At 47.8% G+C, this 14204-nt stretch overlaps 2 protein-coding genes across 3 annotated transcripts in view; both read right to left on the bottom strand.

Annotated features, from left to right (window-relative positions):
• The window catches only part of ADIPOR2 (adiponectin receptor 2), a 44276-nt gene extending 42577 nt beyond the window's left edge, over positions 1 to 1699 (bottom strand). Inside the window, exon 1 of the mRNA XM_063318546.1 lies at positions 1563 to 1699. The gene's annotated coding sequence lies outside the window, so the exon portion shown is untranslated. The remainder of the gene's footprint in view (positions 1 to 1562) is intronic.
• Positions 1700 to 9772: 8073 nt separating this feature from the next.
• The window catches only part of WNT5B (Wnt family member 5B), a 74379-nt gene continuing 69947 nt past the window's right edge, over positions 9773 to 14204 (bottom strand). For both annotated transcript variants that reach the window (XM_063318578.1, XM_063318572.1), the window contains exon 5: positions 9773 to 10343. In XM_063318578.1, the coding sequence (XP_063174648.1) occupies positions 9885 to 10343 (459 nt within the window). In that variant the 3' untranslated portion in view covers positions 9773 to 9884. The remainder of the gene's footprint in view (positions 10344 to 14204) is intronic.

Here is a 14204-nt window from a genome sequence, read left to right on the forward strand (position 1 = left end):
GACTGCGTTGCACCCATAATTCTATGGCACAACCTCTAGTTCTGTCAATCATAAACTTATTTTCCTCTGTTTGAGCAGCTACTATTAAATTTGAAGCAGTGTCATTAAGGTTCTGTAGGCAGCAAGCACCTCACTACTGAAATGCTACAAGGCGGCTTCTGAAAGCTGAGAATTTTTACAGTATAACTCAGAGAGAGGACTGTGCAGTACACAGCCCTTCACTGACTTCCAGATCTGTGAAGATCACAGCCACGACGTAACCAGGAATTTAATACTCCCTAACACCGACTACAGCAAGGGAGTTAAAACAAGAGTTTAAGTTACACATTAAGACCTCAACTCTTGAAAACCAGATTATGCCCAGAGGACCTGGCCAACTTCATAAACCCTAGTGCATTTAAAAAAAATATACAACACAGTTGCAATACACAAGACAATTCAACTGCCTGAAGGACTTCAATACTGCACTAAGAACAAAATGTATCTTTAAATAAGGAATAATATCTAAAAGTTTTTCTGCTATGACAGATGTGTACAATATAGTTTATACACAAGAAGTGACAAAGCCTGTATGTCAAGTTAGTTATAATTCAATATTAATGGTTTTCTTAAACATATGCCAACATATACATCTACTAAAGCCACTAAATCAGCTGAGCTGTAAGGCTAAGGCAGACACAAAAAGAAATCAACACTGCTTGAAAAGCTCAGTAACAACAACAGCTGTCATATCTTCTTTGTCTTCTAGTCGATTACCATATGTTTCAATGCCTTTGTTGCTGTTCCTAAGCAAGCAAGAGATGAATATCTGATTCTCTCTCGCTAAAAAAAAAAAAAAAAAAACCCACCACTTTTTAAAAAGTTTAATAAACTGTCACTTAGGAATACCCAAGTTCTGGTTACACACCTGTCAAATATTCGCATTACCTACCGTTGATAACTCCAGTGTTTACAGCTACATACACACAAACACACAGAGCGCTCTGCGGGCAAGCCAAGGTTCCCATATTGTGCAAGCTCAGGAGTTGTTATTTTTATCGCCTCTGTAAAAAGCTTTTAGAAGCAGCAGCCGACTTCCCTGTCCTAACAAGCAACAAGTGCGCAGAATGCTACAACCAAGACCCACTTACAGTGCTCTTGACCCACTTAAGTGCTTCGCTGGCCTAAAGCCTCCTCCGGCCGAGCAATTCCAAGCGCTCCTTCGTGCCCCTAAGCGCACTCCCTGACCACAAGCCCGGCTCGCTCCTGCCGAGCCGCCCGCAGGGCCCGCTCCCCACCGCCCCGACAAAACCCGGCCCCGGCCGGGGGGCAGCGCTACCGCCGGCCTTCCCACAACACCCCGTCCACCCACCCGTCCGCGAAGGGGGCAGCCGCGGCCCGACCCCCGCCGTCCCCGGGGAGCGGCGGGAGGGAAGGAGGCGACTCCCCCCTCCCCGACCCCGCCGCGGGGGCTCCCCCTGAGCGGAGCGCAGGCAGGACCCCCGGCCCCGCGGGCGGCGGCCAGGCCGCAACAGCCCCTCCAGTGAGGAACAGGGCGGGCGCGTCCCCCCGGGAGCACTCACCTGGCAACGGCCGGCGCCCGCGAGGTGCTGCCCGCCGCCACCTCCCCTCCAGCGGCCGCCACTACCGCCACCGCCTGCCCGGCCTTGTCGCCTCCTCCTTGCCCTAAAGCGTCATCATCGCACGAGGCCGCCGCCGCCAATGCGGGGCTCGCCAGCGCGCCTGCGCACAACGCGCCGGAAGGAAACGCGCGGGGCGGGCGCCCGGCTGCGTCTTGGGGAATGGAGTAGGGAAGACAGGAGGGCGGCGGCGGAGCGCGCATGCGCACCAGGCGCCCGCCCCTGGGGCCGGGCAGGATGGGGAAAGGAGGAGTGCGGTCCCCCTCGCGCCGCAGGGGACGGCGCTGATTGGCTGAGGGGAGGGAGGGACATTTGCGCGGGCTTTTGTTCTCTCCGTGTGTGGGGCGGTTGGCGGCCGTTGGTGGTGGCCGGGGAGGCCCAGCTGCCCCTCAGGAAGGGCAGGGTCCATCGGCGCATCTATCCTGCCTCCTCCGGGAGGCGGGGGGGGATTGTCCCTCTTCCTCTGGGCCTGAGCAGGCAGCAGAGGTGTCACGCTCTCCTACGGAAAGCAGTGTCACAGGAAATCCCCGGCCAGGCAGTCCTTCCCGCAAGCGTGGCGGAAAGGGGCCCGAGAGGGGCCGCCCCTGGGGACAGATCAGAGCCGTCCAGGCTGAGAGGCACTGAAACTCGCTGGGGCGGGGAGGTGTGTAGCGTCCCTGGGGACCACGGCGGCTGCCACGGGTCCTGCTGAGAGGGAAGAGGCCCCACTAGAGCAGGGTTTAATGCCCGGGACTAAACTGCATGCTTCAGGGCATGAGGAGGCCACAGCCGGTGCAAACACCAGAAAGGTCATGGAAACCAGACAGCGTTACCAGGCCTGATGCCGCCAGAGGCATCTGTGAAGGCTGGCTCTTGTGACAGTGCCCGAACACCTGTGTCTCTTGTAGAGGCACGGAGAGGAAACACCAAAGCGAACAAGAAGTTTCCTCTGTTAAGTAATGGGAAGTGTAGGCAGAGCAGCAGCAAAACCTATGTGACGTGGAGATTTCAGCTTCTGAAATCGTGTCCTTGGGGAAAATGGTGGAAACCTTATGCCTGCATGTTGTACAGTAAGACTAGTCAAAACACTGTGGAAGTGCTATTCTGACAGAAGACAATCTTGAATTGCCAAGAACAATCGGCTGATCTGGGAGAACTTGTGTAGTTTGTGTGGCTCTACGCACTTTAGTGCTTTCCTGAGCCACATTCCAATACACTTGTACCCACACACAGAAATTTTAGCTCAAAACAGTGACTGTGAACAAGGTACTTAATGGATGCAAAATTATCCCTATAAATCAATACTTGCAACGTTTTGATCCCTAATACCCACCAACATTAAATACATAGTGGCCATTCCTTAAAACTTTATAAAACTATCATCCCCTATTGCTTCCTTTAAAATATGTCCCAGCCCACACGCTCATTAAAGCCTTTATTATTGTGAAGGGTGCAAAGTAGTTACCGAACATCACAGTTGCACTATTACACATATTTGCAGTTTCTCTCATCAATCAAAATGTATTTTGACAGCCGCCGGGCTGCAGCACGGAGAGTAGCAGCTGCAGCGCCTGCTCCAGCTCCACCCCGTGCCGGTTGGATGAAGTATTTCCTGCCCCGTCTTTCAGTATTTCATCTGTAAAATGGTGCTAATGATTTTAAAGTATTTTGAGCTCCATTGACGAAAAAGATGTATGAAAACTGTGTGTCATTTTCATCTGTCATTTCCTGTCACCATAACTTAACATGTACTCAGCCAATTAAGAGGGAAATTGAGATAGGAATACCGTTCCATTAAATATTGAATAAAAGGAATTAGGGTGGTTTATTCTGGTTCGAGAGCCTGGAAATCGAAAAGGAAAGCTTTGTTCCACCATACGGGGCAAAGTATTTGTTCGGAAAGCCACATTTTAAAAAAATTGATTTAGGTACTTCCTAGGCGTTTATAGATAATTCCTAGAAATCACAGCATTAATATAAAATGTTCATTGCCTTAAATTTGTCTTGGAGTAGTTTCGTCCTAAACACATAGCCCCGCATTTTGTGAAAGTTGGCAGGTCATTAGTTAACTTTGTTGTTGTTCCCCCAGCGAGGGAGAACAAATTTGCCTGTGGTAAATGAAACTGAGACTGGCCAGACTGGTCGCAGTGAATTGCAGAGGGCTGCCGCTCTAAAAACCTGGTCTAGATGTTGGTAATGGCTAAGCGCTTGTGGAGCTCCTTGGGGCTGTGACCGCGACAGGGGCTACAATTAGCTCCAGCACAGTGACTGTGACAGTCATTAAGTGACACTGGGTCTTACCCCACATCTTTTTTTTTTTTTTTTTGGTAAGGAAAGGTAGGATTGTAGTGTGTCCTTGCATTGCAATGCCTCATCCTGCTCATCCCGCGTGACCACGATGCTCCTGCAGTCATGCAAAGGACTGACACAACTACATGGCACTGCAGGAAGAGCCGAAAGACAAATTATGATTCAGAAAAAAACTGCCCTAGGGTAAGGAAGAGCCTGGACTTCTTTTTTTTTTTCCCCAGGATATGCCTTATTGCTGCAAGCCTTTAAACTGCTTCATCTCTATTGGCAAACATACTTGAGCAGCTCACTTCTGAATTCCCCAGGATGGCTGCCACCATATGACAGCACCATGGGGCAGCGTTAATGGGGAAAGGGCCTGCTGGGGAAGTAAAATCATCTTCCTGCGGTGCTGCCTCATTCTCATTGTGCTTCCTTCCTTATCAAATTCTTCATCCCCTCCCAAATCACTGAGGACCGCAGGCTCCATAAGGCTGCCCAAGGCTGGTGCTTGCTGCAGCCCCCAGCATTCCAAACAGCCAGAGCTGTTGCCAGTACCATGGGGCCATCAGACCCAGCTTGCTTTGGGCAGGCAGTGTGGAGAGGTAATTGTGCCGCGTAGGGCAGGTGTCCAACTTAAATGTCACAGGGCAGTATTTAGTACTCCGTTTTATGGCTGCTGCATTTTAACCCTCCTCATAGGGAGAACTCCCAACCCTGCTGTTTGTTCTCCCTTTCTCTCTTTCTCTCTTTGAGGAAAGGCTATGAGTAGGTCATGCCTTTTTGAATCCTAATGCAAAACCAAAATAAAATATATTTCAACCATCATTTAAACAGAGCTAAAAAAGAAGAGGGTATAGTAACGGCTTCAGGCCCTGCAGAAGAAGATTGACAGTGGGTTGAAGGATGAGCGTGCTGTGATCATTGTATTATACTGGGGTTTTTATTATCATTATTTGAGGTTTTAAAACAGCTGATCACGATTCTTTTTGTCCTTTCTGCTGCATGTCCTGTTGGCCAGGCTCTTTTCAGTGGTGGCCAGCAACAGGGCAAGAGGTAACAGGCACAAACTTGAGCACAGGAAGTTCCACCTAAACATGAGGAGGAACTTCTTTAGTCCGAGGGTGGCAAAGCACTGGAACAGGCTGCCCAGAGAGGTGGTGGAGTCTCCATCTCTGGAGACATTCAAAACCCACCTGGATGTGTTCCTGTGCAACCCGCTCTAAGATGTCCCTGCTCTGGCAGGGGGGTTGGACTAGATGATCTCCAGAGGTCCCTTCCAACCCTATGATTCTATGATCTGTTTTGCTTGTCTTTAACGCTGGTTATATTTAGACTTCAGAGTTGGTATGCTCAAGATATGGCCCAGTCCCAAAGCCACCAGCTATCTGCACTGGAGCTGGAGCTGGGGCAGGCTACCTACTCGATGGTCTCTGCATCCATCAGCCTTGGCACATGGTGTATTGGTGCCTGCACTGCCTTGGCAGGGAGTCAGGGTATGGCCAGGATACACGTCTGGACCGAGGAGACGTGATGCATCTCTGGGTCCCATGGGTTAGGCATAGCCAGAGTCTACCTTTGAGGAGAAGAGGAATCCAATATTACGTTCATATCAGCTCACTGTCTGTCATACAACAGTTCCTTCAGAGCCTGCCATTCAGTGAACTCAATTTCATAGATCGTCTTCTACAATCTATTTAACCTGAAATGTAGTTAAACAAAAGCTAATTGAAAGTGAATGACTATATAAGCAGTAGGCTCTGGAAAACCTTGTGACAGACACTTGACAAATGCCCCTTAGTTGCTGGAAGGTATTTCCCAAGGTCTCCTTGGGATGTTCTGTGTCTGTGTCAGCTGATGAAAATACTGTCTGTATTTCCGTAGCCACAGGTGATTAGGAATTGCTCCCACAGCGTAATTTAAGCCTACTAGGCTTTTCCCTGGACACGGTCAAGTGAGCAGAGCGAGACCCTTGCATGTTTGATTTTATATGACTTAACAAGGTCTGCTTCATTTGTGCTTTGTCAGGGCTACAAAACTTGGGTCCATACAGAAAGTGTAGGTTACGCTCACGCCGCGTGTCTGGGTTCAACTCGTCTGTTTCCTGAATTGCAAAAGCTGGCAGCCTCTCCGTTACATTGAGCTCTGGGTAGGCACAGACTTTCTGGGGACGAAGAACGGGAGCCTCCAAACGATGCAAATGGCCTGGAGTCCAGCGGTATTAAAAAGTTCATTTAAATTTTCTCCCAACCCTGCCACTATCTTTTTACCATAATTAATATCAAATGAAAGTTTCTGTTTGTTCTGGGATCAGCTATTGCTTAGCTTACTTTGCAGCAGAACATACTAAGGCCTCATTCATTCACGTTATAACTTATGTATTACTAGCCAGTTGGAAAATGATGACAGATTTGCATCCTGTTCTGCTCCGTTTAGGAGCTGATGTTCACTGCCTTGCAATAACCGTATATTTGCATAGTGCCTTTAACTCCAAAATATTTTAGTTTTACATGACTTACGGGTGGTCATTTCTATCAGCCTTGAAGTGCAGCGACTTCAGGGTTGGAATGTGTCAGCCAGTTACCAGCACACACTATATAATAGCGTATTGTGTGAATATCTTATCCACACAAAACTGCAAACAGAATTTGAGCAGGCAGGTATTTGATTCAGAAACCAGGCTAACCTCCCTAAGCCTCGCTCTTGCTACCAGATATTCAATACCCATAAATAAACAAACCCCGAGTTCACCTCTCTTTTAGAGGACGGTCTTCCCTCCAGCCTTGTGCCGGAGCAGGGCTTTGCTGCAACAGACTCTCTGAGGCTCCCGCTGAGCCCCCCAGCAACCACCTCCGAGCATCTGACCCGCCGAGATGCCACTGAGCCTCTTTGTCCCGAATTGAGCGTGTCCCCTGCATAATGGGGATACAGCTGTCTGCCTGCCAGAGTTAATAAGCGTAGAGGGTAGGCCTTCAATTACATTTTTTTTCAGCCGTATTTCTCAGAGCTTTACCGAAAAAGGGAGGTATCCCGCTCCTCATTTTATACAGGAGGCTAAAATGCAAAGAAATTAAGTAACTTGTTGAAGATTACAAAGCAGATAATCGGCAGAGAGCTCAGAATCAAGCTCAGCTCCCCACCCCCACATCCCTCTACCACTTTGTGCATCGAACAAGGCACAACTTAGAATCCACCACTTTTTAACTTCCATGGTAAAGAAGCAGTTCTGCTACAACTTTCTGTTGGACTTTCTTTGGCTCTGTGTCAAACCAAACTGGCTGTGCTCTTATTTTGTACTTATTACCACCCTAAGGAGGTTCTTTTATGTGTGGGCGCCATAGAAATTAAGTTTTAAGCTAGAGTTTAGCGGGATCAAGTTTTTGCATACAAAACTCCCAGAAAGTCAAGACGACTGAAACCTAGGTCTTGTAAAAAGGAGGTGGAGATGGGAGGAGGAGGAAAGAAATCCAATGGTCACTTCTCTCCTACCGCTATATGGTCCCAGTCCAATAGGAAGTGCTGGCTCCAACCAGGCTGCCAGAGGTCGAGAGTGTGGGGACAAAAGGCCAAAAATCATCTTTTTTCCATCCAGACAAAATTTTAGGTGGAAAAAGGAGGACATATCCAGGACACCCAGATGAATACTAGCCCTAACAATGCCAACTTTTCCACTCCTGATGTTGTTTACACCCACAAAATTAATTGTGGTGCCAAACTGCAAGGGGAGTTGCGACTCCCTTAAACGTGTGGTCTTTATCGGGAAGGCCAAATGAAATCATTCGGAATTATTAGACACATTAACAATGCCCGAGGGTGTCATATATAAATAGCTGACACCTTTAAGCACTGACGCAATAAGGATGGACAAGAACAAGAGGTGATGGTGGTGGGAGGAAAGGTCTTTTTTAGAAGTATCCAAGGTAGAGTAAGTTTTATTACTGGGCTAGAAACGTATAGTATCCCAGGAGTGAATAGCTCACACATTTGATCCGATCTTGGGCTCAGTCCAGCTCCCACTGAAGTTTAATGGGAGTTGGATCAGACCGTTGCACTCACATTTTTTCCATGCATGGAAAACTATTTCCGTTACTTTGAATTACAATACCACTGGCTTTGGATTTTATATAATAAAATAAATCTAGGCCACTGTTTATATTCCAAGAAACTGCATTCTGGGATGCCAGCAAATATATTGCCTGTTGGATTAAAAAAAATAAAATAAAAACTGGACACACTGGTTTAAAAAAACAACAGCTCCTAATTATTAAACATAATTTTTCTTCCCTGTGCTTTTCTGGAGTCCTCAAATATTTGAAGTATGAAAGGTACATATAAATTCTTCTCTGGTGGTTGAAATGGTGGAATCCGTAAAACTGCAATGCTTTATAAGAAACAGAGTTTTAATATAAAAATAATAATCTTCATGACTGGCTCTTTGCTTATTGGCATATTTTGCGCATTTTAAAATTTACAGTAAAAAAAACCACCACCATTGGAATGTCAGCAACAAAGAGGATGTATATTAGCAAACCCTTGTATTTTGGGGACTGGCTTCTCTTGATTGTTCTGACTGCAAATGAACTCTGCAGACGCTGAGAGGCACAGGAAACGTCTTGTGCTAGGAACAGCATTTGTTCCCTGCTTTATGAACTGGATTCTACTAAAATTCCAACGTGGTAAGACTGATTAGCAGACTTTGGTAATGCCTTCTACCCTAGTAGTACGATTTTATTATACTCTTTTATTACCAATGAAAAACACAGAAAATACTTCCATCAGTGAACATACGCCCGCATTCTCGGAGCAAACGTATCTGTGGTTCGCCTATTGCTGGTGAAGAGCATGGCCCCTGGAGTCTGAAATACAGAGCAGCAAAATAAAAGACACCCCACCAAAAGAATGAAACAAAACCACACACATACACAAGCAACAGAGGGAAAGAAATGTCATTGAGGGGTGTTTAATGTTAAAGAGCAACTATACATCTGGGATGGTGGTGAGGAGGATTTAATAGAGCTGAACAAGGTGACCACCTGCATCCACTTCAAAGAGGAAAATCGGCAGCGGCCTGAGGAGTGCTTATGCAGTCATGTGCACGTGTGTGCCTGCAATGCTCCTTTCTACTGACAAAATATGAAGTATATCACTTTTCCGAACATCCCTGGGCACCAGCAGCTTCTCCTCTATATTGACGAATTAATTTTCAACATGGGATTAAAGGGGAAAAAAAATAATAAAATCTCCCTCATCCCTGTAATCTGAGCTGGACAGACTTCCCCTTTGCCCAGGCGGTACAGAAGAGCTAGGTGCTGGCTTCTTGGGCGTTCCCAGGCTGCGCACTGGTCAGGTCAGCCACAGGTCGCACCTTCCTTCCTCACAACAGCAGGCTGTAAACCTTCCTCCACCACATTGTGGGTCTGTGCAGCGTCCAGGAATGGTTTACAGCACTCTGGATTTTAAGCCATATTCTTGTAAAGGAGCCTTGGCTAATCTTCCCTCTAACGTGACCAAGCCCTTTAGAGGGATCAAGAATTGGTTCCAAATTTTCCAGTGGGTTCAGTGGGGTGGCAGGGTTTGAAACTCAAGATAATTAGGATTCACCCACACCTGGCTGTAATTTCAGATGTGCGATAACTATGCAAAATGCCGAGATTTACCGCTGAGAGAGCAGAAAGAAGCCACTCTTCTTCTCGCTGGCTTTGTTTCTGTAATGAAGTGGTATGTGCTTGTGTGCTGGGGGGAGTTCAATTTGTCAGCACCTCCTCAGCCTCTTCACCCTGACCGAAACATCCAAGGGGAGATGCACCAACAAGACAAACTCCCCAGCAGAACTGCAGGTAATGGCAAACCAGCCGGCCTGAGGGGGGAAATTTCAAAACCCAAAATGTCTCTTAAATAAGCTTCTTTAATTATTATCATCATCTGTTTATTTATACAAATATAAAATATATTTATATAGATTTATATAATATAGATTTGTCGCTTTGGTGGCTCTTTTCATTTACAGACGTACTGGTCGACGATCTCTGTGCACTTTTTACACTTGACGTAACAGCACCAATGGAACTTGCAGTGGCAGCGCTCCACCTGGACACTCTTGAACTGGTCGTAACCCCGGCCACAGCACATCAGCTCGCACCCATCCATGCCCTCCGAGGTCTTGTTGCACAGGCGGCCCTGCGTGCCCAGCGAGCCGGTGGTCTCATTGCGCAGGCAGTAGTCCGGGCTGGGGTCGACGTAGACCAGGTCCTCTTGCGTCGGCATGTTGAAACGGTTGTTCACCAGCTCCAGCTTGCCCTTGCGGCTGATCCTCATGGCGGCAGCGCTGTCATACTTCTCCTTCAGCAGGTCGCCCACCTTGCGGAAGTCAGCCAGCTGCAGCCAGCAGGTCTTCAGGCTGCAGGAGCCCGACACGCCGTGGCACTTGCAGGCCACGTCCGCCAGCTTGTACACAGCCTGCGGGGAAAGAAAGGCAATCAGACAGAGCTGCAATTATTCTTGCTGCACTGGCAGCTGGCTTAATTACCACAAATTCATCGCGTCTTCATAACCGCTTTGATTATCCCCCAATTTCTCTTGTTTCGTCCTTCAGAAGAGACAAAAGTCTCCTCTTCCTCCTGTTGCGACTGTTGTGTTCTTGTTCCCTAAATGCATCTATTTCTGGTCACGTTGCCTCCAAACGTGACTTCTCCACCCCACCTTCTTTTCCCCCGGCAGATTTCTGACTTGATGGCAGGGTCAGGAGCAAGAAAGAAGGGGAACAGTCCCATCCCTGTGGGCTCTGGAAATTCCCCCAGTCTCAGTGTGCTATTCCATGTTTTTCCCCTCAGAGCTGTAACGAGGGAACACCTGGGAACCTGCCCATTTCCTAACACCCGCACCAGGAACCGAGGCTATCGCTTGCAGGGATACATCTACATCCTTTTGAAATAAATCCACAGACCCACACCCTTTCCCTCCGCCCCTGCCAAGAGGAGCTCGTTCAGGGGCAGTGTCCGGAGCCGGGCATCGCTTTCCAGAGAGGAGCAAGCCGGCGTTGGTGGTGGTGGTGAGAAGGATGTCCACCTCCGCTCGAGGTGTTAACCAGGCGTCCTCCTCGAAGAGCAAGGGCTGAGCTGCAAGCCCTAACTGCCAACCTGCGCCATCTTCTGTCCAGATACTTCCCTACACGAAGAGGGCTCTCGCCAGGCAGAAAGGCCTATGTTTTAAACAGCAAAGGCAAGCTTTCGGGGCTTTCTTTTCCGACATACTCTCAGCTACGTTTTCGGAAGCCTGCAGGAGCTGTAGATGTATCATACCCCTGAAATATGAAGCATCACCTGCTGCAAGTTGGGAAATCAAAACTTAAACAAATAGTCTTGAAAATTCAGGCCAGCGAGTGTTAAACCCTCAGCAGAGCAAGAATGGGGTGTAAAGGAAACCGGTCGTCACTCTTCCTCCTCCCTGCACTAGCTGGGACGAGAGAGGAATATCGAAAAATATTCTAGAATAACAAAGCTCAAAGCCTAGGAAAAGAAACTGAAACACAGGTGGGGTTTGCTCTTTCCATGAATTTCAGAGACAGGTACAAAACCAATTATGCGGGATCCCGCCAGCACCCACAGGCACTGACAAAGTTTGCAGAGCAAAGAGCCGACAACCCCATGCCATCAGAGCTAGACTGTCTTACAGCCACTTACCGCCCCTTGGCCCTTGCTCCTCAAGCTCTCACATCTGCTCTCCCACGACCATCCTGTGTCCTGCACATTTGCAGGGCAGTGCCTCTGCCAGATCCCACCTGCCAAGCAGAGCTGTTTGGCATTAGCTGCAAAATCACCACCAGCTGTATCTGGTGGGGGAGATCAAGGAACATGAGGAAAAAATACTAGGGTGTTCTGAAGGAGGAGGCGATATGTCTTCCCGCCAGGTTTTCTACTGAATAAAATAGCCAAACACTGAGGTTTCTTTTCTGCCTCACTCACCAACGCAGAAGAAAGCTTCCCAGCTCTCTGCATTCGCTTGCCAAGGAGTAGGTGATTAAGGCAATTGAGCATACCGCAAGCAAAACCTGCTGCCTACGACTACGTTCTGGACCAGTAGCAAGAGGTCAGAGTTCTCCTACAACAACTGGTTGCTCCTGGTCTAACTAACATCTAGTGCTTCTGACAGCTAGTGAAGATTCAATTTGGCTTAATGGCTAAATCACATGGAGGCCGATCCAGCTCCCAAGAAAGTCAATGGAGTGAGTCCTTAAAACAGAGAAGCTTTAGTTCTGCTCCTCAGAGATCAATTTACTGAGGCAACCCCTCACGGTGCAATGTAACAGCTACAGGCTGGGAGTTAAGCACTTGTCTTGGATGGAACTACAACTGCAGAGGACCAACCACACCGTTACTTAAGGATTCCTGCTGTACTATAACCAGACAGAGCTACAGCTGAATTTCCCGAGCCCCAGACACGTACTATATCCTCACTGCATTGTCAGCCTGCTTGTTATAAGCTTGTGTTAGCACTTTTTGGTTATGGTTCTGTCAAATCCCAGGCCACTCATGCCTCCCTTGCCCTTGCATGTGTTTTTATAAAGTATTATGATTCTTCCTAATCCTGGGCTTTGTTCCTTTAGAAAAACACTGCAACTCGATCCCTCTCAGTTAATGTCATGGGACTGAGTTCACTCCGACTTGGCTTTAAGCAACTGATGCTCAAAACATCTGGCCCATGTGGGTAGTAGCTGTGGTGGGGAACGCGAATGCTACCAATTATCACAGGTAAGCATGGCACCACTCAGCCCCCCGTGGCTCCCACTATCAACATCCCGTGGAGGTAACCATAGCTTCAGCCGCTACATGGCTCTCCCGCTCTCCTCCTTTGCTGCCCCAACGGGAAGAAAGCAGAGGAAATTGGAGAATTCCTCTCTGACTGGGCTCGGGTCAAGGTAAAGAATAACAGACCCCACATGCAGTTCTGAGGGCAGGGTCTGATCGATGGCCATGCCACTTAAACAGGTTGAAAATGCCTCTGATGGAAAGGCTTAAAGCCCCTTCCCATAAGCCCAAGTTCTCTTCCAATTCTTTTCTTGCAAGAATGGAAACGGGAAGGGAATTAATGGGGAATTCCTATGTGGTCAATTAGCCAGACCCCCTTCCAGGCTCTCCTGGCACTGGCTTGAGTGACTGATGACTGAGGCCTGCCATATGCCGACTGGGTAAACAGCATGGAAGGACTGACCGCCACAGTCCGCCAGACAGGGCGACAGATAAGGAACAGGGGGGGCAAGTAAGAGAGGGTAATGGAGACCAATTGGAAGAAAAAGACAGATGGAAGGAAAGGATATATTGAGATAACAGCCAAAGACAAACAAACAAGGGCAATAGAGCCAGGAGGCACCAGCACAAGGACTACGATGTGGAGTGAAGGGGTGATGGGGTCAGGACTGCCTGAAAGATAAAAGACCTCTGGTTCCCTCTCGTCCCTCTCAGCTCCCCTTCTGAGAACCACAGAGAGCAGGGACAATCTTTTCTCCTGCCACCAGAGCTCCTCAGAGTTCAAGGAGAACTTTCTCACCCACAAGAAACTGAGTGAGGGGACACACCAAAAGCCTGCCTAGAAATCAGGAGACATCAACTGAAACACCGGCTGGGAAAGTGGGGCAAGGCCGTATGTGGGATGGCACCTGGTGGCCACTTCGCAGTGCTCAATGCCGTGTCTTCTGTACTCCTTTCCTTCAGCACCAACTTTCGGGAGTATGGAGTTACATGTGCACCTTCCTGCTTCCAAAACCAGAATCTCAGAAGTTTAGGAATGCAGGACTAGATGGGACCTCCTCGGTTATTAAGTATGATCTCTTGCTATTGTAGGCACTGCTTCAAATAATATTTTCCTTAAATGTATAGAGTGCCTTTTAAAAGCAATTAGGTTTTCAGCCACCATTATTCTGATCGCTATTCCGATGATAAAATATATCTTTTTCTAATTTCCAGTCTAAATGAATTCACTTTATGCCCATTTGCTATTGTGCCAAATTGGCCTTTTGCTTTAAAAGTACTTTTCCGTCCCTATTATTTCTCCCACTAACAGAGACATCAGTCATATCCTCTCTCAGCTTTCACTTTGCTAGGCTAAACATGGCAAGCTATTCTAGCTCACTTTCTTAAGAAAAGATTCCTATCCCTTGGGTCAGCCATAACAAGCCTTTTCTAGTCTGAGGTCATTTTGCTTGGGAATATGAGAACATACAATATTTTGGGGCCTCAGGACAGCTTAATACAATGGCATTAGTATTCCCCCATGTTTTATGAAAAGACTTTCCCTGGTACATTATAGGATATTTGCCGCCTT

The sequence above is a fragment of the Chroicocephalus ridibundus genome, chromosome 1 (genome assembly GCF_963924245.1).
Source record: "Chroicocephalus ridibundus chromosome 1, bChrRid1.1, whole genome shotgun sequence".
Classification (NCBI taxonomy): Eukaryota; Metazoa; Chordata; class Aves; order Charadriiformes; family Laridae; genus Chroicocephalus; species Chroicocephalus ridibundus.